General features: G+C 40.0%; 1 protein-coding gene across 2 annotated transcripts in view; it reads left to right on the forward strand.

Annotated features, from left to right (window-relative positions):
• Positions 1 to 24,237, forward strand: part of LOC129194286 (plexin-A1-like) — a 316,667-nt gene that overhangs the window by 253,685 nt on the left and 38,745 nt on the right. For both annotated transcript variants that reach the window (XM_054799421.1, XM_054799428.1), the window contains exons 16-19: positions 64 to 231; positions 9,127 to 9,220; positions 9,808 to 10,044; positions 10,602 to 10,745. In XM_054799421.1, coding sequence (XP_054655396.1) covers positions 64 to 231; positions 9,127 to 9,220; positions 9,808 to 10,044; positions 10,602 to 10,745 — 643 coding nt within the window. The remainder of the gene's footprint in view (positions 1 to 63; positions 232 to 9,126; positions 9,221 to 9,807; positions 10,045 to 10,601; positions 10,746 to 24,237) is intronic.

Raw genomic sequence — 24,237 nt, forward strand, 5'->3', positions numbered from 1 at the left:
GTGCTATAGTATTAAACAACAGCATTGAACTGCCATCTGCCAATGTTTATCCATCCAATTTAGGAGGAACGCCCATGAGATTGTGTGCATAACGCCGGCTGGCCTGGCACCAGGAAGTACACCAGTCCTGGTGGATATAGACGATGCTGAGCTCAGAAACCCTGTGGTCAAGTTTAACTACACCGAAGACCCCACTGTGCTCAAGATTGAGCCTGACTGGAGCATTGCCAGGTAAACTGGACTTCTCTATTTAAAAGCTTGCAATGGCATTTATTAGACTCATCTTTTGCTAGGAAAACAATGAATCCAAGCTTAACAGAGGAATTAATGCCCTGAATGCCATCAAATGCATCAAACTTAACATCTTAACACAGATCACCAGCCAATCTCAGGTCAATGATCATTTCCAGATCAGAGCTGATACTGGCTGTGGACAGATAGATGCATTGATGGAGTCTCAGGAGATTTTTCAGCAAGATAAAGGCAGAATGTGATCTATAAGAGAATGTGAGCTTGTCATAGTCAATTGGCCATTAATAGTTTGACGCTGGTTATTGCAGAGCCGCCGGCGAATGCAAATCAATTGATGGCGCTATGCGTTTCACCCGAAGCTCATGCTTAATGCTTTACTCTTTTTATTCAGATTTTTCATAAAATGTTTTGGTCAAACTCCTAATTTTGTGAGCTTTAAGTGATTTTAGGAGTATTAGGCTTACGCAGGGCCGCACGGTGGTCTAGTGGTTACACGTTGGCCAACACAGTAACAGCTTGGAGATCGGGAAGACCTGGGTTCGATTCTCCCCTGGGCATTTCTGTGTGGAGTTTGCATGTTCTCCCCGTGTGCGCGTGGGTTTTCTCCGGGCACTCCGGCTTCCTCCCACATTCCAAAAACATGCAGGTGAGGTTAATTGGCGACTCTAAATTGCCCATAGGTATGAATGTGAGTGTGAATGGTTGTTTGTCTATATGTGCCCTGCGATTGGCTGGCGACCAGTCCAGGGTGTACCCCGCCTGTCGCCCGAAGTCAGCTGGGATAGGCTCCAGCATGCCCCCGCGACCCTAATGAGGAAGAAGCGGTATAGAAAATGCATGGATGGATGGATAGGCTTACGCATTCATAACCCTTGATTTTTATTTTTATTTTTTTTTTTTAAATGCTCCATTGAATGTTCAATACTGCAATGGAGTGAGACCCACACTGAAAACAAAGAAAATGTAAATTCACAGCAAAGAAGTTGCTATTTTTAGCTGAAGAAGAATGCCATGTTCCAACAATCAAATTGTACTTTTGACAACTGAATACAACATATTCCTTATAATAATATTACTCTGGTAAGTACTAGTGCGTCCTCGCATAATTGTATTATTGTTATTCAGACTTTATTGTCATTGTTTTATACTTCATTGTTTTATACTTTAATTTTTAGTCTGACATTTTTTCCTAAAAAATGACATTATTCTTGCTGGGTTGCATGTGATGTCATGTCTGGTCAGAGCCAAAATGCTGCATACATGCGCTCTTCTCGTGATGTTCAATTCAGAAAGAGTTTTTACAGAGTTCCTAAGCTATTCCATCATAAAGAGAAATGAGTAAGAAGAAGCAGATAAAAATGCAGAAAAAGGTGACTGCTGAACCCTGGATCCAAGTATGGAACATGCTCGAGTTTGCAGTGACCAACAACATGCAACATTTATACGACAACCAAAGAACTTCAAACTTGAAAATGCTCCTGAACATGGGAAATGCAGAAAGACTTGCCTGACAACAAACAACTATAAACCCGGTTTATATGACAGCAGAAAAGAAGAAGACTTATAATCAACTCATCTTCGACAACAACTGGAGGCAAAATATTTGCTTGCCGTCTACAAAATCTAAACGTTGCTTGACAACAGGGGAGTAACTGAAAAATCTAACAAAATCATCAACTTCACACCATTAAAGCAACTGTAGATGCCAAATTTTAGATAACAGCAAAATGAGAAGAATAACGCAGAAAAAGTTATAAGCGAATTGCTCGACAACACACTCCTAAAAAATTGTAAAAAAAGATCTTACAATCTTACTTCAGAGTTGCGCACCACTTAATATATGACACAATAGTTGCATTGTTCTCACTCACACCACTTGACTCTCACTTTCACAGAGACTTTGGCTTTTGCTTTCCGGGCACACACACACACTATATATACTCTATGTACTTTCATTCTGGGCTCTTTTCTTGATCTTCGTCATTGATGATAAGAGTCCAGCGCTGCAACCAAATATAGTACTGTACACTAGGTTCCCAACTTATGAACACAATTGGTTCCAGATGACTGTTCGCAAGTCGATTTTGTTCGTAAGTCCAACTAAAGATAATATTACCAATGATATAGGTAATACATGTACGTGTATACATATACAGTATATGCGTATGTATGTAAATACGAGTTTGGCTGTAGTAGTAATATTAAACAAGGATTTTGTATTGTATGTACTTTATTGATCCCACAGCGGGGAAATTTACTTGTTACAGCAGCAAGCAAGCAAGACAAGTAAAGAGAACAGTAAAGTAAAGCACTACAACATGGTTCAGGTGGTGCAGGTGTTGTAGAGCCTGACAGCGGTCGGTATGAAGGACCTGCGGAACCTCTCCTTCTTACACCGTGGGTGTAACAGTCTACTGCTGAAGGAGCTGCTAAGGGAACCCACAGTGTCATGTAGCGGGTGAGAGGTGTTGTCCATGATGGATGTCAGCTTAGCCAACATCCTTCTCTCCCCCACTTCCTCCACGGAGTCCAGAGGACCGTCCAGGACAGAGCTCGCTCTCCTGATCAGCCTATTGATCCTGCTCCTGTCCCTGTCCGTGCTGCCCCCTCTCCAGCAGCCCACAGCATAGAAGATGGCTGAGGCCACCACAGAGTCATAAAAGGTCCGTAAAAGAGTCCTGCACACACCAAAGGACCTCAGTCTCCTCAGCAGGTGGAGGCGACTCTGGTCCTTCTTGTAGAGGGCGTGGGTGTTGACGGACCAGTCCAGCTTGTTGGTAAGGTGAACACCCAGGAATTTGTAGCTGTCTACCAACTCTATGTCCGCTCCCTGGATGTTCACCGGTGTGAAGTGAGATGTTTTAATGAAATACGAGATGGGATGAGATAATTAATGAAAAAAATATAAGATATAAGATATAATAAGATATAATAATACGTAATGATAAATGTTATTTACCTTTAAAGAGGAGTGGTCGAGCATACGTAGTTGGTTGTAGTGGTGGAGGAGGAGGAGTTAGACTCTTCTAAAAGAGGTAGTTTAGGGGAAACTACTGAGGTGGAAGGAATTGGCGACGAAGGTACAGACGAAGGTTTAGGCATTGGTGGTGAGTCAGTTGGTGACGATGGTGCAGGAGTAGCAGATCTACGTTTGAAGAAGCTTTCAATGGAAGTTTGTATGGTCTTCCTTTTCTTCTCCTCGTAGATGATACGGTAGCACTGTAGAGCGTCGTTGATACTGGTACGACTTCCAGAAGTCACGTAGAGTATCCTTGGTGTTCTCTTGGTCCACGCCTTGAAATGCTTGTCTGTGCGTCCGTCAGGTGTAATATTTTTTAAAGTTGCAAATCACACCTTGATCCATCGGCTGTATGACAGAGGTGGTGTTGGGAGGGAGATAGACCACCTTAACATCTGGGTGGAAGTCGTTCAAGTGCGGTGGATGCCCGGGTGCGTTATCGAGTATCAAAAGAATCTTGAACGGGATCTCATTCTCGCGGCAATACAGCTTGACCTCAGGGATAAAGTGGTTCTAGAACCAATCCTCGAAAATGGCAAGAGTTACCCAGGCCTTGTTGTTTAACATCCAAATAACGGGTAATGAACTCTTGGCCACGTTCTTCAGTGCTCTGGGTTTTGCAGCATGATAAACAAGGAGAGGCTTCAGCTTAAAGTCACCAGACGCATCAGCGTGACTCGATCCTTGGCTGCCTTGTACCCGGGCATACTTTTCTGATGTAGGTCCTCTTTGGCATCTTCTTCAAAAAAAGGCCCGTTTCATCGACGTTGAAGATTTGTTGGGGGGTGTATCCATCAGTATCGATGATACCCTTTAGGATAGAAGGAAATTCTTCCGCAGCCTTCTTATCCGCCTCACTGTTTAAGTTAAGGTTGTGCAAATTTGCTCGCTATTTAAAACGAGCAAACCAACCATGACTAGCCACAAAGGTTTCTTCTTCAGCAGCATCCTCTCCTGCCTTAGCTTTTACATTTTCAAAAAGGCTTCTAGCCTTTTCTTGAATATGCGTCGTTGATTCATGTTCTCCAGCCACATACTAAGGAGTTTTTCCATCTCTCCCATGCATTTGGCTCTGCTCTTTGTAATGATAGTGGATGCCATTAGTACAGAAGTCTTCACATGTTCCATAATATGATCCTTGCCTTTGTAAATTGTTCCTATGGTTGACTGATTCACTCCATAGGCACGTGCTACATTCGCCATTTTCTCACCACTGTCCAACTTCTTTATGATGGCCACCTTCGTTTCCATAGAAATTGCTTGACGTTTCTTACCACTACTACCAGCACTAGCACTCGATTTATCAGCCATGATAACGGAGAAAAACGTCTCTGTAAAGTATCGAATGGGGTACAAACGGAGTGGTCTGAGATTTTATCAGTGACACGTGTAGCGACGAACTGAGAAAGATGGAGTGAGAGGGATGCTGCTACCCACCATTCATAGCGGCGGAATGGCGCGCAATTCCAAAATAGCGCCATTTTCGAACAAAATCAAATGACAAAATATCGCAATTTTCGACAAAATACATGAAAATATAGACCAGTCAGCTTGCGTTCGTATCGCCGAATGTTTGCAAATCGGATGTTCGTAAGTTGGGAACCTATGTACTCTTGTTTTTTAATACAATTTGAAAACCTCTTAAATTGTGTGATCATTGACTACTTTTCCAATGGCAATGTGGTCAAAAGAACCAGAAAGAAAGGCTGAAGAGAACAAATAGCCATTATAATTGTTGCACAGCCAGCTGGCCATATTGAAATGTTTGCCCCGCATCTGAAAACTGCAAGTGAGGCAACCTACCGCTCCGTCACATGGTTGCAACTCAGCAACAATTTGACTCATTTCATTGTTCTTAATATTCTGACTATTCACGACTCCAGCATGCAGCTCTAAAACTCCTTTGTATTTTTCTGTTTTGAGGGCAAGATTGTTTTTTTTTTTTCCAATTACATTTCGTTACTTTGTCTACAGTATATAGCCCCTAATACTTTTTTTTATCGGCCCTTTTGATTGAACCTTTATAGAGGATTATCAACAAGTGCATCTTGAGTATATTTTATAATATTATTTGACGCTGTCCTGTTTTGAGTGAGGGAGTGGGTATTTAACACACATAAAGACACAATATTTGCACACAATCATTCCCCACCGGATGTTGACTAAATAATTAGTCCCTACCCACCATTTGGCGCAAGAAAAAACACTTCCATGTACAATAAAGGGGGGAAATGATAGGACACATTCATTTAGTGGACATGTTTCTGACAGTGTCACCGTCACACCCAGACAGCAAAGTATGACGATGACGATTAGACGTGAAATCACATTTGATCATCTCTGCCTTTTTTGTGTGCCATAAGTGATGAAAGGCATTTAAATTGATGGGGGTGTGGGGTTAGAGTATCATCATTGTGCAAGTACGATGAACCATTTTAGATGAAGACAGAGCACTTAAAATGAGTCAATGACAAGTGCTCATTTAGGATACAAGTTAGAGATGTCATTTCTTATTTAAGTCCTGTTCATTGGTACTCAGGTTGGTGGGAAGCCCTGTCGCAGAGGACTTTGAAAATGTCTTTTTTTCTTTTAATGCTTACAAAATGAAGCCATATTGGCAGTGGCATCATTGGAAAAGTACAGCATTGCTTAGTTGAATTTTTACTTTGATGCATGAATGCATGATCAATTATAATTGAGTGCACAGGCATAATTAATGGATGTACGTTTGTGTATAAAGCAGGGGAATTAGAGCCAAAGAGAACTTGCAGTCGATCATGGACTCGGTCCATTGTTTTTTTGGTTGAATTCCTTGTAGCCATCGGCACCCCGAAAATATGAGATTTATTTGTTGTAAATGTACACATTTGTGCACAATTATTAGGCAAATAAGTATTTTTGAGAATGTCGATAGTCTCCTAAGAATGCCAATTATTCATCTCAGAATTTTGGATTGACTGAGATCTGCACACGCACAACTACACAAAAGCAATCCCAGAGAAGCGATATTACTGTGTTTTACTGATGTTGTAACTGTACTTTGCCTTAGATATGAAACATGATGTTCTGACATCGACACCTTCACACCACCAGCGCTTTGTGTATGTGTGTTATGTGGGGTGTAGCTTACATTCTTGGAGTAGGAACAGGGCGTTCGGTGTGCAGCAAGTTTAAAGTTAGCACCCTCCAGGCTGCTGCGTAACTGTTGCGGTCGCTTTAATCGCCGACTGGCTAGACAGCTCCAGGATGTGCTTCATCTTGAGCCAATCCTTTGTTGAATTGGTCGTGTATTTTGGGTCTGTTATGGTATGGTAGCGATGGCGTAAAACAGCACACCATGCAGCAGTTAGGGGGAACACCATCCATCCATCCTTTTTCTATGCCGCTTATCCTCATTAGGGTTGCGGGGGTATGCTGGAGCCTATCCCTGCTGACTTTGGGGAGAGGCGGGGTACACCCTGGACTGGTCGCCAGCCAATCGCAGGGCACATATAGACAAACAATCATTCACGCTCACATTCATACCTTTGGACAATTTAGAGTCGCCAATTAACCTAACATGCATGTCCAAGCAGAGATTCCAACCCATTAGTAACACCATCACTAACGTTTTTCATCAACACTGTATTCCAAATTGTAGCACTCTTCTTTAAATTTCCAAATATACAATATCACATAAAATAACATTTAAAAAAAAAAAAGGTTACCACGGGGGCCCCTTTAAAAAGGCAGCAAAATTATTGAAAAATCAGGTCATTCTTAACGAGGGATTTCCAAACAAAAAAATAATGCAGCTGGGAACTTGTACTTCGGTCCAGCCACTCCTGGGACATGTGAGCCTTGTCTGGTGAAGGCAGGTCTTCCTGCATCACTGACAAGTGTGGGAGAGATCGACAAAAAATGGCATTTTTTGAGAGGAGAAAAATGACCACATTTTTTTGATTATATAAATTTTCGTGGAAATTATTTATTTCTGTGGAAATTGTGTATTCATAGACATTATACCAATTAAGTGCTATTAAGACCTGTAGTGCTAGGCTCAATGCCTTCACTATCATCGTCATCTTCATCACGTGGTTCTGGTATGTAGTCTTTATCACTGTCACTGTCATACATCCTCTCTGCTTCCACATGATCAACATCTTCATCATTGCTTTCGCTGAACCGAAGCTCTTGCCTTTCCTTCTCAGTCAGGTATTTTACCGATTTTCCGGACATTTCTTTTTTCCTTCCCTTCGAGTGCTACAACTTCACTTGTAGCTAGCCAGCTAAAAGCTTAGCTCCAGTAGAAAATAAATCTGCTTAGCTAACGATTGCAGATGTAAATTAACGTTAGCTACATGTTACTCACTTGTTAGCATGCCAGAGTAACCAAGCCTGTGACAGTGTGACAGCTATGGATGAAATGTAGCCGGCCTGAATGTTGTTTCCCTTGAAAAGTGCAACACTAAACACACTAACACCAACATCGGGTAAATTCCAACCGTAAAATATACTACCCCTCTTTCACTAACGTCGGGTGAAAATCACCCAAACGCATGCCTCTTGTAAAAAACGTAGATGGGAGGAGGGAAACACCAAAATGAGGAGTAGTCACAAAGCTGGTATCATGGGAGACACGTAAAGGAATTGTCCAGCATTGCTCAGTTGTCAGCAGGGGCCGAAGTAGCATCGCAGTAATCAACTACACTGCTCAGTGAAAACGCCTACTGCCATAGAAGGGAGTTCTGTGGACAAAAAAAAAAAAACAGAGGAAGTAAAAGGCCAAAATTATAGGGATCGCAGGTGTGCAAAGAGAGAACATAACAGGGTCATTGTTATCCTGGAATATCCATACCTGATCAAAACAACAGACTAGTTGAAGTTTAAGACCATAGCTAAAAAAAAAAAAAAATCCTGAACTAGAAATAAAGTATTGAAAAAAGGAAAATGAATGTCATGTAGTTTGTAAAGGTCAAACTTGTCTAACATAACACTTCTCACCTTTTAACATTTTTAACTATCATAGAAGTTTAAAAGAGGTTAAGCACTGTTAATAGTCAAATCTAAGAAAAAAAAAACAAGCAAGTGCCATCCTCCAATGTGCATTGGTCACACACCCTTTTCAGTGTGTCTAAACCATGATTTATTACCTATTACCTCCGCCAAGGAGGTTATTTTTTTGCCAGCGTTTATCTGTTTGTTTGTGTTCAAAATAACTTTAAATGTTCTGAATGGATTTGGATCAGGAATATGGGATATGGAAGAACTAATTAAATTTTGGGTCTGGATACAGGAATATTTGAAAGGATTCTTTAACATTCCGAGATAGGACCATTTTCGGTGTTTGTGAATATAACACCACAAAAAATGGTCAAAGCACTGGGAAAAAAAATACAGGACAAGTTGCCAACAGGTTTTACAAAATATCAAAGACTGATCCAGATAATGGAATAATTGCGGATACTAGAGTCAGAATATGAACAAATAGGGGACCTTTGGATTTTTCATCATCGGAAGAGAACACATGAATCTACAAACATGCAACAAACACCATATATGGCCAAGACAGTGTGGAATCTGGAGTGTGCCAACTGATTTGTTGTCTCTTCAAAAGCTATGGCGCTAGATCCAGAAGAAAACCGCCATTATGGAAAATGTGATTTTTGTCAATAACTACTGAACTAATATTGATATCATTATGAATCCAATTGCTAATGGTATGTTTTCATGGTCAAAGAATCTAAAAATGTAGATAAAAAATAAATGTAGGACTAATATTTATGGCGCTTGGAGAAGGCCTGCGCTCTCCGAGTGCTTTTGGTGTTTATAATTGTGCACACAGTGTATACATCTTTTCTTCTCTCTCTCTGCAGTGGTGGAACTCTGCTTACAGTGAGTGGAACCAACCTGGCAACTATCAGAGAACCAAAGATCAGGGCCAAATATGGGCAGGCTGAGTCTTTTCATGTGAGTATTATTGTCACACACATTGCTGTAGTAGCCCCCTCATTTTTCACTGCAATGGGTGACATCCATGCTGCACTACACGGGAAACTACTTTGAATTGACTATAAATGTTGTATACGAACAAGTCTAGGCGGCTTGAATTATTGACGTTATCCCACATTCTAACAAAAGTTTAAATTATAAATTTAAAAAAATGACAGCGAGCACAGGCGAGCTCAGATACCAGCGTATGTTCTACACACATCCATTATTTACATTCAAACAAGCATTATCCGTCAAATTTGCACAGCATAGACATCATTTTACTGCTTTTTCTGCTAAAGGTTTCAGATGGTGTCTTTTTTTAAGTCTCTACCAAAAGACTTTGTTGCAAATGTCACTGTGACACACGGCTGCTCGTCAAGACAAAAAGGGTGGCGTGTGAAATAGGAAATGTTTTGGGGGAATAAAGAACAGTTCTGTAGATGCTTTTTCATCGGTTTGGTACTGCAAAACTCATTTTGTTTTGTTTCCTGAACTCATGGTGCTTCATAAGGACCATGGTCATTATTTACACCAATAATAACGTCATTTCTTTTCATTTTCAGACCTGTACAGTATACAACAACTCAGTGATGGTCTGCCTAGCTCCGTCCGTGGCGGAGTCCGAGCTGGGCTTTTCTGAAAGCGGCACAGGTCCAGATGAAATTGGATTTTACATGGACAACGTGAACGCTTTGGTAGTGGTCAATGAGACGTTCAGCTACTACCCTGACCCCGTGTTTGAACCGCTCAGCTCGAATGGGATACTGGAGCTCAAACCAACATCTCCACTGATACTCAAGGTCAAAGTGCATCAATGTTTTATTTCATTCCCAACATGTGGTACACCTGCATAGTCAGATCTAGCTACACACTGTGAGTTCAAAATACGCTTGTTATTGTGGAAACTGATAGTACTGCATCACACTGAAATATGTCATATGTAATATCATACAGAATTTGTATCGTCATTATTATTGCATCAAATTAATATTATCACATCCAACCTTATCTGAAAAATGTCGAATAAAGAACTTTTAATGCAAGAATATCCAAGGCGATGGACAGTGCAGAAGTGATGCCCTGGCATTGCCAAAAGATTAAAGCAGTAACTTGGCATCCAATCGGACACTGCCTAGAACCACAAGGGGGGTTATTTGCATAGTACAATATCTGGGGATTACCAGTGTACAGTGTATTGTGATGTATTAATCTGTGTTTAAGCCCTCAACTTTTATTGTATTCTTAGGTGACATAATGTACTTTGGTAGGTTTTCATGGTCATTACTCATAAAGGCTAAGTTTGGCGAAAACTACCATTTGGAATAGTTTCATATACCTCTTCATTGTGTGTGTTTAGGGTCGTAACCTGATCCCGGCCGCCCCAGGTAACAATCGCCTGAACTACACAGTTCTGATTGGGGAGACACCCTGCATCCTTACCTTGTCTGAGAGCCAGCTGCTGTGCGAGTGGCCCAACCTCACCGGACAACATAAAGTCACGGTCAGTGAACTTCTTTCCATATTCTTTTACATTTTAAGGCATGATTGAGTAGCACTGACTTGTTCAAAGTTCAAACCGCCATCATGCGTTACATCATATGAGACTTCAGATCAGTGAGCACCTTTTAAAGTTCAGCCCTACAAGTTTGTTTTGCTTTTCATTGGCTTTTTTGTGATGCCACCACAGAAGTGTACGCGTGTTGGCAGCAAGGAAAAAAGTGATGATAACCATATGAACAGAAAGTTATTGCAATGAAAGAAAGCAATACACATATTCTTGTCCTGGTATACCATGGCTAAAGCGACAACAGGCCAACATAATACTAAAAGAAGAATAGAATATATTTTGTCCAAACTTCCAGGTTGGGTCAGGAATTTCCCCTGAACTGAAGAGTGACATTTTCGTTATTTTTTTCTTTCCGTGCTGAAATGTTTAACAAAATATGCACATGCACAGACTGATCAGGTAGTTTATTGAGGCTCGTGCAACTGAATGCAGTGTGTAGTACAGTCGTCCCTCGCTACATCACATTTCAAACATCGCTCCCTCATGCTATTGCGGTTTTTCAAAAATGTATTATTTAATAAACGATTTCATGGTTGACTACGGCCTATTTGTCACAAAATGCAGCTTTAAGCACTTTTTACATATTCTTTGCTTAAATCAATTATTTAAGCATAAAAATGTCACTAATTAACTAAAATACAATACAGTTTAAGGGCAATACAGGACGTTAATGAACTGCCACTAGGTGTCACACACCAGACTTTAATTGCCGGTTTGAATGGTCTCACAAAAAGCACAATAATAACATAGTAACAATAATAATAACCATCATCATCAGAATCATAATAATAACACAGACTACAGTTATGGCCGTACGTACTCCTCCTAAAGCTCAGCTGAGAATCCCCGACATCACTTCTTGTCCATACAGCTGGAAGACATTTTTTGAAACACACACGACAAGAGTCTTATTTATGTTTTAAATAACTTATTTTCTCTTATTATATATACTATATGGGCTAATATGAGTGTAACGTGACTATGGGGTGTTATTTCTTGCATTATTTTTTTATTTCAATATTAAAAACCTTATGTAGAAGGTCGTAAACGGGTTTCCTATGCTCTAACTATGAAAATATTTAATTTATAAGTAAGGAATCGGACCTGTGGAAATGGACCTATCACTGTCGGATCTGGACCAATTAACAGCAATAAACGAGACATTACTATATTTTGTTTTTTCAAAATTTCCACTGAAAATAACATTTTTTTAATCTTTTTTTTTGATGAAGTGTATTAGCCAAATAAATTGCCTGAATAGTTGTGATGGCTCTTCAGTCAAAGCTTTAGCATGGCATTTGGCAATTGTTTTCGTTAGATCATTGGGAAATTATAAATCAGTTGTTTTTTTTTAAATATATTTTATAGCTAAATTGAAAAAGAATCTATCAATGAATGTTCTGAACTCGCCAAGACAGAATTGACAAAATGTAGTTATCATTATGGTCATCCCGATGTTTAACGTCCATAAGAATGCTCTAGACAGGGTTCATTTTCCAGGCTTTGGTATATTTTATGTAAAATCTGTACTGTACATGGGGTCCACTGTGTCCTCTATTTCGTCATCTGTCTCCCTCAGTCACACCTACTCAACTCAGGCATATCCAAACTGACCTTATTCATGTTTTGCATTTAGAAATATTCCCATCTGACAATTTCAGAATATAATGTCACTCTAACCTTGCTGTTGAATTTATGGGAATAAAGCGTTGTGGCTTTTTTCCCCCCACAACAATTTCCTCATGACAGATCCAGGTTACACTCCAGTGAGCCTGCACACCGAGGTGGCTGTTAAATATGTAACGCTTAATTAACATGTTTAACAACACGGGGTCTGTACTCGCCTGTTGCTGAAAAAAAAACAAAAAACAAGCATTGGAGATCTTGGTATTTTCCACAGGAAAGGAAGAACACATGATTTTTCTCCAAAGAAGAAAAGTGTGGCATGTGCTTTAAGGTTAATCCGTTAGGGCTGAAGTGTGTGTGTGTGTGTGTGTGTGTGTGAGACGTGCTGTCTTGAGTGAACTCACACACATTTACAGGTAAAAAAATCATGTTCTTTTTTCTATCCAGTAAAGCATACTCGCATCATCAAGCAGTTGTTTGCCGCAGGTGCTGCTAGTTGTTAAGTCTCCTGGTGCGTCTCTGTTTTGACAATATTTGTATTCGTTTTAGTCAGTGTCAAATGGTCGAGGGGCTAAAATGAGCATTTACAGAGCTGGCATATCCCATTTGGAATTTTGTCAAGAACAAGAGCTTTGTATGTTACTAAGCCCCTTTCACACAGTGTGTCAAATCCAGGATTTATCAGTTTTTTTGGGTTGCTGTTCTGTAGGCACAGATATGGAATTTGGGGGACCAAGTCATTCCTTCAGTATTAGACCTTTTGGCGGTCGTAACAGAGCCGGAACGTCATCTGTGTATATAGTGAATGCTGAAACGGCGGGATAGGGGTTTGCAATTGTCGCCGTCCACCAGACATATCTAAATGCCTGATTCTGAGATGTTGCATCCTGTTTTCACTGGGTTCTGTTTGACAAGCAAAGGCGACGTTCTGTATTTGGTCATTTCTGTATCTTCTGCTTTGATGCCGCTATTTTGCTGGATCTCTGATTTACTGTGCATATATGACAATAAAACTCTTGAATCTTGAAAAGACACTAATGTCTGCATTTAAACTGGAATCGACCAATTGGTGTCTGTGATGACTGACATGTTGGTCAGTCAATGTCTCAATGAACTGACTTGAGATGTGTGTTTGTTTTTTAAATTCAGAGATCATGCAAAAAAAAACAGGATCTGAAGAGAAACACAATTCATAGTGCAACTGAAGAATACATGCTGACTAAGGGAATAGCAAACGTCGTAGCAGATTTTTGGAAGTAATTTTCACACAGTATATGCTGAGCAAACAAAAGCCTGTAATGTCAATGTCACGTTCATGACTTTTGCAAAAACTACAAAAAAGCCAACAGCGAGCTAATATTGAGCTGCACTCGTTCTGAGCTGTCACCAGACTACAGACATACATCTCAAATTTGCTCTGACTCGAGCAGACTTTTAAAATCACACACATCATGCAACGGAGAAGGTCAAACCCCAGGCAAGAAGACACGGACGACTGACTCCCTCACTGGGAATATATTTGGATGTAATATTGTGTGCTAGTTGGCCACCACCCCACCCATGCACCCGTTTTCAAACTTATCGCCGATGTCCTCTCACAAGGTGGCCTCGGTGTATCTTTTTTGACATTTTTTCCCTGCTAGCGACAGCTGATATGCCTCCAAAAGCCAATGACAGCGCATCTATTTAATTCAGCATGATAGCTCTCGACGGCATCAAGCAGCTCCAGCTCCAGCTGAATGGCTCATTTAAAACCCTCAACATGCACATATTGTTCTTACTTTGAACTAAACAGTGTCTTGGTGAACGTCAAAGTGATGCAGTGTACTTTAGAGGTGGCAAAATTGGTCCATCTTCTGTCTTGGAATCAAACAAAACGTTGTTGATGTTGGAAAATCGTGGTCAAATGCTTATTTGTTTAGATTTTTATATTGCCATATTAAATAACTAAATAGAAATCATCAGTTCCGGAACTGATACTCATAAAACCAGAATTAACTGTCAAGCAACGTTTTAAGTGGCTTTGAAACAAGCTACTGTTTTCGGTTACCATGAGATTTCACCACATTTAAAAAAATTGATTGTATTCATTGTTATACCGTGTTTAATCAGAAGTTACTACTGCCTATTGCAGCCTACTGCACAACAAACATGAGTATAAGTCTGATCTGCATGTGTGTTACAGTACTGCGTCATTCATTTTGCTATTAGGCTGAAAGCTAATCTTTTTTTTCCCACGCATACAAACAGGACTGCAGTCAGAGTGCTGTCATATTTTCATCACATTTGAACAATACCATGATAGTTTCGGTCACAAAACTACGTTTCAGCTCCGTCCACTGGTTTTCCTGTTTTCCTGCGGATGAAGGTCCGCAGACTGACTGGGCCACTCCAGAATCTTAATGTGCTTCTACTTGAGCCACCCCTTTGTTGCCTTGGGCATATGTTTGGGTTATTGTCATGCTATTACACATATATTATATGAAATGTTCATACCATACAATTTTATCTAGTTTTAAGTCACATTTTATTTGGTTTGTAAAAAGGTAAAATAAAGCATTATACATACATTTAAGGGCAAGTCTTTGTGTTTTGCTAGTTATCAGTATCAAAAAGTTAAGGCAATTCCAAGTGAGTACAATGAGCTTTGGGTCCAATGTTCCTTTTCCTCATCATAACAGCATTTCATTCACATTATGTACATTTTTGCAAGATTCCGCATTTAACAGTAGATAACAATTTTTTATTGGCTAATTCTGAGGTTCTGGTAACACAGAAATCATAGGGGCCTTTCAGTGCATTTTGTTTTGTTGTTCTTACCAAATAATAATACAGTCGTCTTTCGCTACACTGCGGTTTACACATCTTGCCCTGACTGTATTGCATTTTTTCCACAAAGTAATCAATAAATGGTCACTGTTTAATGGTTGAATACGGCCTATCATTTGTAAAAAAAAAAAAAAAAAATGCATATTTGACTTATTCTTTGCCTAAATTAAGCATTTTCAAGCATATAAATGGCTAAATAAACTAATGAATTAAAATAAAAATACAAAGCAGAAGAAGCATTCTAATCGTGAATGTAGAATTGTATTCCACATTGGCCACTAGGTGTTGGGGTTCGGTGAGACAAGGTCAGACCTGAACGTCAGAAAAGGTTTAAAATATCTCACAACAGGCACAATAATAACATAATCCTCAATAATAACACGGGCAACTGTTGGGGCCATAACCCACAACAAGATAAATCTGGACTCTGAACCTCACTTCCTCTGCTCTACACACCTGTCCACCCGCCATTAAGGTCTGCTAGGGAACACATTTACTGTGACACGCATGAACAGGAGTGTTATTTACATCTTAAATGGCGTATTTACTGTTATTATGTCTACCATATTGGGTAATATGAGAGTAAAGCCATTTAAAGCCGCCATTACAATAAATTGATAAGACAATAACCACTGCAGGAAGCATGCTGTCCAGAAAAACATATGTTTTCTTATTTATGTCTAATATGTCTTATTTTTGTCTGATTATATCTACTGTATTGGGTAATACAAATGTAAAGGTCACTATCGGGGTGTTGTTTCATGTCTAGAGTGTCACATTCGGCTCAGGCATGGACTAGGATCCCAAGATGCAGAGTGAAGAGTCAATGGGAGTTGGCTCAATAATGAATTACAAAAAGTGTCCTCACACAGAGGTAGCAGGTAATACAAAAAAATAATAAAGTCCAACACTAAAAATAACCAGGCAATGCCACAAGAAAAAGGGGAGAATGAAAAACCCTGCTAAGTAAAAAAGACTAGCAGGAAAAAATACACAACTAACCAAGGGCGCTGCTGAAAACCAAGCAGGAGACAAAAGAACTAAGAAGGTATGCTAAATCAAGAGCAACACCAGAAGCTAACAAGCTACTGCTGAAGAAACTCAGGCAGGTAGCGCAAATACTCCCAATAGCAAGGATGTCCAGAATGAAAACACACCGATAGCAACTAACAAGGTACAAGAATGCTGCAAGCAGGTGAGGAGCAGAGAACAACCTGGCAACTAATCGAGGCATCCGACCATCTTAAGAATGCCGGAAGTCCTAACAGGCAACAGGTGTGTCGGGGTGACACCGCCTCTGCTGGCACTGCAAGAGACTGGCAGAAAGGCGGCAGCAGAGCGACAACACAGAGCATGACATAGAGGGTTCTAATAATGTTAAAAAACGTATTTAGAAGATGGTAAAGACGTTTTCTATGCCATAACTACAAAGATATTCTATTTACTAATATTTAGTCTTACGTCACAGAAATACACTGATCACAGTTCAGTCTGGAACCAATTAGCCGTGATAAACAAGGGATGACTGTAATGCTGCCAAAATGTCTCCGATGCTTTGTCTCATAATGCCACTTGAAAGTGGATATCTCAATCACAGCTATAGCCTTTTGGCATATCAAGCACGACATTTGTAATCATTGGAGAGAGAATGAATGAAAATGTTGCAGTCCATTCTTCTTTCAGTTATTGATTTTCACCGTTCACTTTTCGACCATGGTGTTAACATGTAAACTTCTCCAAAACCGGAAAAAGTTGAACGATGCATGCAGCAGTGAACTTGGCGCAGTAACAGGCTGGCTGCGTACCATTTGCCTGGAGACAAGTCCTGATATACAGACCTGATCAAAATCTTAAGACCAGTTGGAAAATTGCTAGAATTTGCATTTTGCACATTTGGATCTTAATGATGTTTTAAGTAGAGCTACAATATGAAAAAACAAGAAGGGGAGGTGTGACAAAAAGCATTTTGAAAAAGTAATTTATTGAAAACAACAAACTGAAATAGGCTGTTTATCAGCTGAACAAAAGATAAGACCATCGCTCAAAAAATAACAAAAAACTATCCGAACCAGAACAAAAATATTTTTTCAGTCGGACTCAATAATGAGTAGTTCCAACGTTCTTGTTAATCACTTCAAAAATTGCTTTGGGCATGCTTGATGTGAGTGTTTCCAGGAGGCTAGTGGGAACATTGCTCCAAGTGGTGAAGATGGCTTCACAAAGGGCATCAACTGTCTGGAACTGATGGCCATTTTTATAAACTTCCCTTGCCATCCATCCCCAAATGTTCTCTATGGGATTTAAATGAGGGGAACATGCAGGATGGTCCAAAAGAGTGATGTTATTCTCTCTGAAGAAGTCCTTGGTCAAGCGAGCATTGTGAACTGCAGCGTTGTCCTGTTGAAAAACCCAGCTGTTACCACACAGACGAGGGCCCTCAGTCATGAGGGATGCCCGCTGCAACATCTGCACGTAAGCAGCTTCCGTTTGACGACCCTGCACTACCTGAAGCTCCCGTGTTCCACTGAATGAAAAGCACCCCAGATCATGATGGACCCCCCCTCCACTGTGCCGGGTAGAAAACATCTCAGGTGGGATCTCCTTGTCATGCCAGTAACGTTGGAAGCCATCTGGATCGTCAAGATTACATTCTTTCTCATCAGAGAATAAAACCTTTTTCCACCTTTCAATGTCCCATGTTTGATGCTCCCTGGCAGAGTCAAATTGGGCAATTTTGTAGCGTTGAAGGAGACAAAGTCTTTGAATTAGTTTTTCGTTTTTTAAATCCTCTTCCCGCAGATGTCATCCGATGGTTATTGCGCTGCAGTCAGCACCAGTAAGGCCTTAATTTGGGTCAAAGACCGCCCTGTGTCTTGACAGACAGCCAATCGCATCCTCCGGCTCAGCGCAGGTGTGATTTTTTTGGGTCTACCACTTGACTTTTTTGTTCCATAATGCTCAGGATCTTTCAAAAAATGTTGAATGACTGATTTACTGCGCCCAACCTCAGCAGCAATGGCACGCTGCGAGAGGCCTTGCTTAAGCAGCTCGACAATCCGACCACGTTCAAAAAGAGAAAGCTTCTTGGCTTTAGCCATCAGGAGGGCATGCCAGTGTGAATGCCTGACAGAAAATGAAGCTTTTGAGCAGATTTTGGCTTTTATAGCCAATGGTCTTAAACTTTTGATCAGCTGATAAATAGCCTATTTCAGTTTAATTGTTGTTTTCGATAAATTACTTTTCCAAAATGCTTTTTGTCTCACTCCCCCTTTTTGCTTTTGCCTATTGTAGCTCTACTTAAAACCTCATTAAGATCCAAATGTGCAAAATGCTAATTCTAGCAATTTTTAAACTGGTCTTTAGAATTTGATCAGGAGGCTATGTTCATTCTTCCAGAATCCAGTGCCTAACCGCTGTGTCTTATATGCTCTGAAACCGTAGCGCCCAGTATGAAAAATCTACAAAAGTCATAGCACATTTTTACTGCACAGCAACGTGCAAATGAGTCTTCACTAAGGACTGTATGCAAATTGGAGCAAAACAACATCTTTCCACTGGCGGGAGAGTGATGGAGGAGTGCTTCTGCTGCAGAGACCTTACTGAAGAGGTAAAAAAATGTACTGTTGCAACTTTTCTTTGAAAGAGACACTTGATAAATTATTATTATTTTTTTTTTTTCAGATAAACGGGTGCAAATAACCTTAAAAATAAGCCTCTTGTGTTCATTCATTGTTTGTACAGTCAAATATTTTATTATTTATGTGAAATTTAGCCCTTTTTTCTTTTAAATGCAATTTAGGTGCCTAAATAATTGTGGTACACATACCGTTATCGGTATCGGTTGATAGCGGAATCGGAAATAGAGAGTTGGTATCGGAGTTAGTTTCGGCAAAAAAGCCAATATCGGACATCCCCAGTTACGTGTATAAAAGTTAAAGTATATTCATTAAGATAAATGGCCCACACTCACACTACACTGAACCCTCCTTGATTCAGCATGTGTACTTGTGCCATCACACTGCCATAACACTGCATTACTGCAACTTTCCTGACTTTAGGGCCAAAAGTGTTAAGCTCAACCAGAGGGGGATCCAACTTTAGAGGTGTGTGCCCTCATTTGTGTTCAAGTACACATTTAAATGTATCTTGCATGACGCTGCAGAGAGGGGACGCAGCTGTTGCACAAAGATGTTCTCCATGTAGAGTGACCTACATACAGGGGACCCCAATGGGGGTCCAGATGCACACGGGCTTGTGTGGGTGTAAAGCGAGGGCCCCAATAGTGTGTGTTTGTGTGCATTATAGTCATCCTTTCCGCGTAGCTTTTGACACTCTGCTGTGTGTTCGCAGCTGTGCGCCTCCTTCAAGTTTTTCGAAGAAACACGTTATTTTGACCTTTTTTTTCAGCGTTCCGCCATCCATTCCGTCAACCCGTCACAAGAGTAAAAAATAGACGGCGGCTTTTGAAAATGTGTCACCAACTTCTTTTGTGTTGCTTGGCACTAGCATCATCTGAGGATTGATTTTTATTTTATTTTTTGTTACTGTCAATAGTAAAACATAAAAAGAATAAAACACTCAGCCTCAACTAAGAAATGTCTTTGAATGTGGGTTCCTGTACTTCTTGTAACTTTCTGTAAAGAGTATTGTTATTCTCTTAACACCCATTGAGTGCTGTGACTTCTTTTAGAATAATTAAGGCAAAATGCCACAAAAAGCTAAACGCGCAATTGATGCTCGCATCACTGAAGTCTTATGAGATTGGTTGACTTCACATAATGTCACACATGACAGCAGCATTATTATTGAACAAATAATGTTGCTTGCATCTAGTAATGCAATAAATAATGGGATTTTTAAAATCTTACTAAAGGGTAGTAAAAGAAAATCGCAAAAAGGACTCAGTAATGAGAAGCACTGTCATCCAGGAGAGACTTGGTGTAAATCCGCTGCTCCTCTGCATTGAGAGGGGCCAGATGAGGTGGCTCAGGAATCTGGTCAAGATGCCTCCCGGACTCCTCCTTGGGGAGGTGTTCAGGGCATGTCCGACTGGTAAGAGGCCTTGGGAAAGACCCAGTAGAGAGACTATGAAAGATGATGGATGGATGGATGGATGGATGGACTTATTAATGAGTAGCTGGGCCATTAATAACCTCAAAAATTGGTGTGGGCATGCTTGATGCCAGTGTTTCCAGGAGACTAGTGGGAATGTTGCTCCAGGTGGTGAAGATGGCTTCACGGAAGGCATCCACTGTCTGGAAGTGATTTGCATTTTTGTAAACTTCCCTTGCCATCCATGCCCAAATGTTCTCAGTTTGTTTGATTTTTTATTTTTTTTTTTATCAGGGAAACACACAGGATGGTCCAAAACAGTGATGTTATTCCTCTGGATGAAGTCCTTTGTCAGGCAGGCATTTTGAACCGTGGTGTTGTGGTGTTAAAAAAAAAAACACACACAGAAGAGGGCCATCAGGGATGCTCCCTGCAACATCTCCACATAGCCAGATGTTGTTTCATGCCCCTGCAAAACCTGTAGCTCCATTGTTCCATTGAAGGAAAAAGCACACCAGATCATGATGGCACCTCCACTGTGCCGTGTGAAAAACATCTCAGGTGGGATCGCCTTGTCACGCCAGTAACGTTGGAAGCCATCAGGACCGTCAGGGTTAAATTTTTCCTCATCAAAGAATAAAACTTTCTTCCACCTTTCAGTGTCCCAAGTTTGGTGCTGTTGTGCAAATTCCAAATGGGCAATTTTGTGACATTGAAGGAGACAAGGCCTTTGAAGATGTTTTTTGTTTTTAAAACTCTTCTCTTGCAGATGCTCTTAGATTGGACTCCACTTGACACCAGTAAGTTCATGTGGGCCAAGGATCGTCCCGTGTCTTGATGGAAAGCCAAAGGGATCATCCCGCTCAGGACCGGTGAAATTTTTTTGGGGTCTACCTCTTTACTTTTTTGGTCCATAACCCTCAGGATCTTTGAAGAAGTTTAAAATGAGTGTCTTACTACATCCAACTTAAGCAACAATGGCGCGCTGCAAGGGGCCTTGCTTATGCAGCTTAACAATCCGACCACGTTTAAAGAGAGAAAGCTTTTTTTCCTTTGCCATCAAGAGATCATGACAGTGTGAATACCTCACAGAAAATTACACTGACACCACATTTTTGCCTGGATTTTGGCTTTTAAAGGCTGTGGTCTTAAACTTTTTATAAGCTGATGAACAGCCTATTTCAATTTAATGGCTGTTGGAAATAAATCGCTTTCTCACGAATGGTTTTGTTTCACTCCCATTTCTTTTTTTGGCATTTTGAAGCTCTAATTAGAACCCCTTGTAGGAAAACTGTACTTTTTTGGAATTTTGTCCATTCCCAACCCTTATGTGAGACATGAACACACGTCTTTCTCTTTTCTGTGTGTTCGAAAGGTATAAAAACTAAAAAGACCCAGCTAAGAATGCAGGTAATTAGACTAATCTGTCTATAAAGCATTCTGAAAAAATCTTGAAAAACCAACAACAACGCGCAATTTACATAATGTGACCTGCATATTAACCAAGCGACAGCGATATTGTTATTATTGTTGTTAACATTGTTATGCCAAAGAACTACTTTAATTTTGTAGTGACACCACACCAGCTAGCAACTAGCTTCACCGCACACTCGCTCACAAAGCCGCGCTCAGAACGCCTCAGGCCACCACTGAAAGGTAACGGTACACATTTGGGGTGCCGCCACTGCTGTTGTTTTTCTGTTTTTGAGTTTGGAAAAGTTAATGCCAGGTGTCTCGTTCGTTTTTATGTTGCTAGGTGAAATCAATTTGCTTAAAATGACTTAAGTACGGCAAAATACTGTGTTACATGTTGTTATGAATGTACCTGTTACTACACGGTCACAGCATGGACTGTATATAAAACCATAAAACCTTGTTGGAGGTTTAATAGCGGGCTTTGTAGGCGAAATAGGTGTGTGCCATTACGTGCATTATATGCATGTCTCTTTGTAGCTGTTTTTATATATTTAGAATGCACAGAAAAGAGAAACGTGTGTTCCTGTCTCACATAAGGATTGTGGATGATGGGCAAAATTCCAAAAAAAGTACATGTTCCTTTAAGTTTCAACAGTGCAAAATGTAAATTCTTGCAAGTCTCAACTAGTCTTAAAATTTTGTCAGGAGTGTGTGTGTGTGTGTGTGTGTATAACCATCACCTACCTACAGTATATATCAAAATAACACATCCTACAGCTGAATGAATGAAATATTCAGAATAAATACTTTGTTCTTTACATAGTTGAGTTTGCTGACAACAAAATCACATAAAAATTATCAATGGAAATCAAATGTATTATTATTATTATTATTATTATTATTATTACTATTGTTATTGTTATTGTTATTGTTATTGTTATTGTTATTGTTATTATCGGGGGTGTCTTGCTGTCCACCTGTTTTCTATTCCATTTGCAAGTGAAATTGATTCTGAATCTGTATTGTTTCCTTAGTGGACAGTTTGATCTCACAGAAGTGTGACTGACTTCGTGATTGATTTAAGTTTTTTTGAGCAGTTGCTGCAAGTATAAAGACTTCAATTTGTGTCAACATCCTTTTGTATTGTCGTCTTATTCATATACGTAAGAGCTGTTCTAATTATCTCTACAAGTACTAATTTAATTTCCATGCATGCGCTATATAGATATTGTTGTCACACTTTTCTGTTTGGATTTTCCTTTCTCTAATTGGACATGAAAGTTGACTTAGAATAACTTCAAAGTGCATAATCATTCCTTTTTTGAGTTGGGTATCTATCCCCCTTGTGGATTGCTTGATTTGATGGATTCCTGTGCTGTGATGTGATTTATTGACAGTGTTTTTTATTTACTGAGATATTATGCAAATATACTTACTAAAAAAATAAATTAATAAAAAACATGTGTTTGACTTTGCTTAATTACTGTGGCGGCTTGGGGAGAGTTTAAATGTAGCTAATTGCTTTGTTTGATGACGTTTAATGTGCTGTATGCGCGTGGCACATGAAGTGTGTAATCTACATTTAGGGTGTATTCACACCTGTCATGTTTGGCTTGGTTAAAATTAACTCTGGTGCGTTTGCTCTGCTAGTACATTTTTTTGGTCATGTATGAACGTGATCAAGTGGACTGGGACTGCTTGAGAGAAGCCATTTAAGACGTAACAAAAAAAACTCCTGTTCGTGCGTGTCACAGTAAATGTGTTCCCTAGCAGACCTTATTGGCGGGCGGACAGATGTGTAGAGGAGAGGAAGTGATGTTGGAGTTTCTGAGTTGAGTTTACCTTGTTGTTGGTTACGGCCCCAACAGTAGCCTGTGTTATTATTATGATTATGTTATTATTATTGTGCCTGTTGTGAGATATTTTAAACCTTTTCTGGCGATCCTGTCTGGCGCTTGTCTCACCGAACAACACAGTGGCCAATGTAGAATACAGTACCACATTCACAATTACAGTGCTTCTTCTGCCTTGTATTTGTATTGTAGTTCATTGAGACATTTTTATGCTTGAAAATGCTCAATTTAGACCAAGAATAAGTACAATTTGCTTAAATATGAATACTTTTGTACTAATAATAAACTGTGTTCAACCACGAAACAGCGATCATTTATTAATTAATTACTTTATGATAAACCGCGATAGAGTGAGGTCACGATGTTCACACCACGATGTAGCGAGGGACGACTGTATATATACATTGGTACTGACCAGAGTGCTGAACCACAAGTGTGAACGCAGCCGTAAAGTCTACACTTCCATTGCATAATGATTGCTTTGCTTTAAATCAATTGTGGTCGTAACTTCTGTGCCTAATTGTACCGCGTCCATGGGACAACAGTGCTTGTCATACATCTTTTCAACTGTTCACAGTGAACTCTTTTGGTCCTGAAGGCACAAGAGAACAAGGTTAAGATGAATAATGACACTGAGCAAGTTTTGAGAT

The sequence above is a fragment of the Dunckerocampus dactyliophorus genome, chromosome 1 (genome assembly GCF_027744805.1).
Source record: "Dunckerocampus dactyliophorus isolate RoL2022-P2 chromosome 1, RoL_Ddac_1.1, whole genome shotgun sequence".
In the NCBI taxonomy this organism is placed as follows: domain Eukaryota; kingdom Metazoa; phylum Chordata; class Actinopteri; order Syngnathiformes; family Syngnathidae; genus Dunckerocampus; species Dunckerocampus dactyliophorus.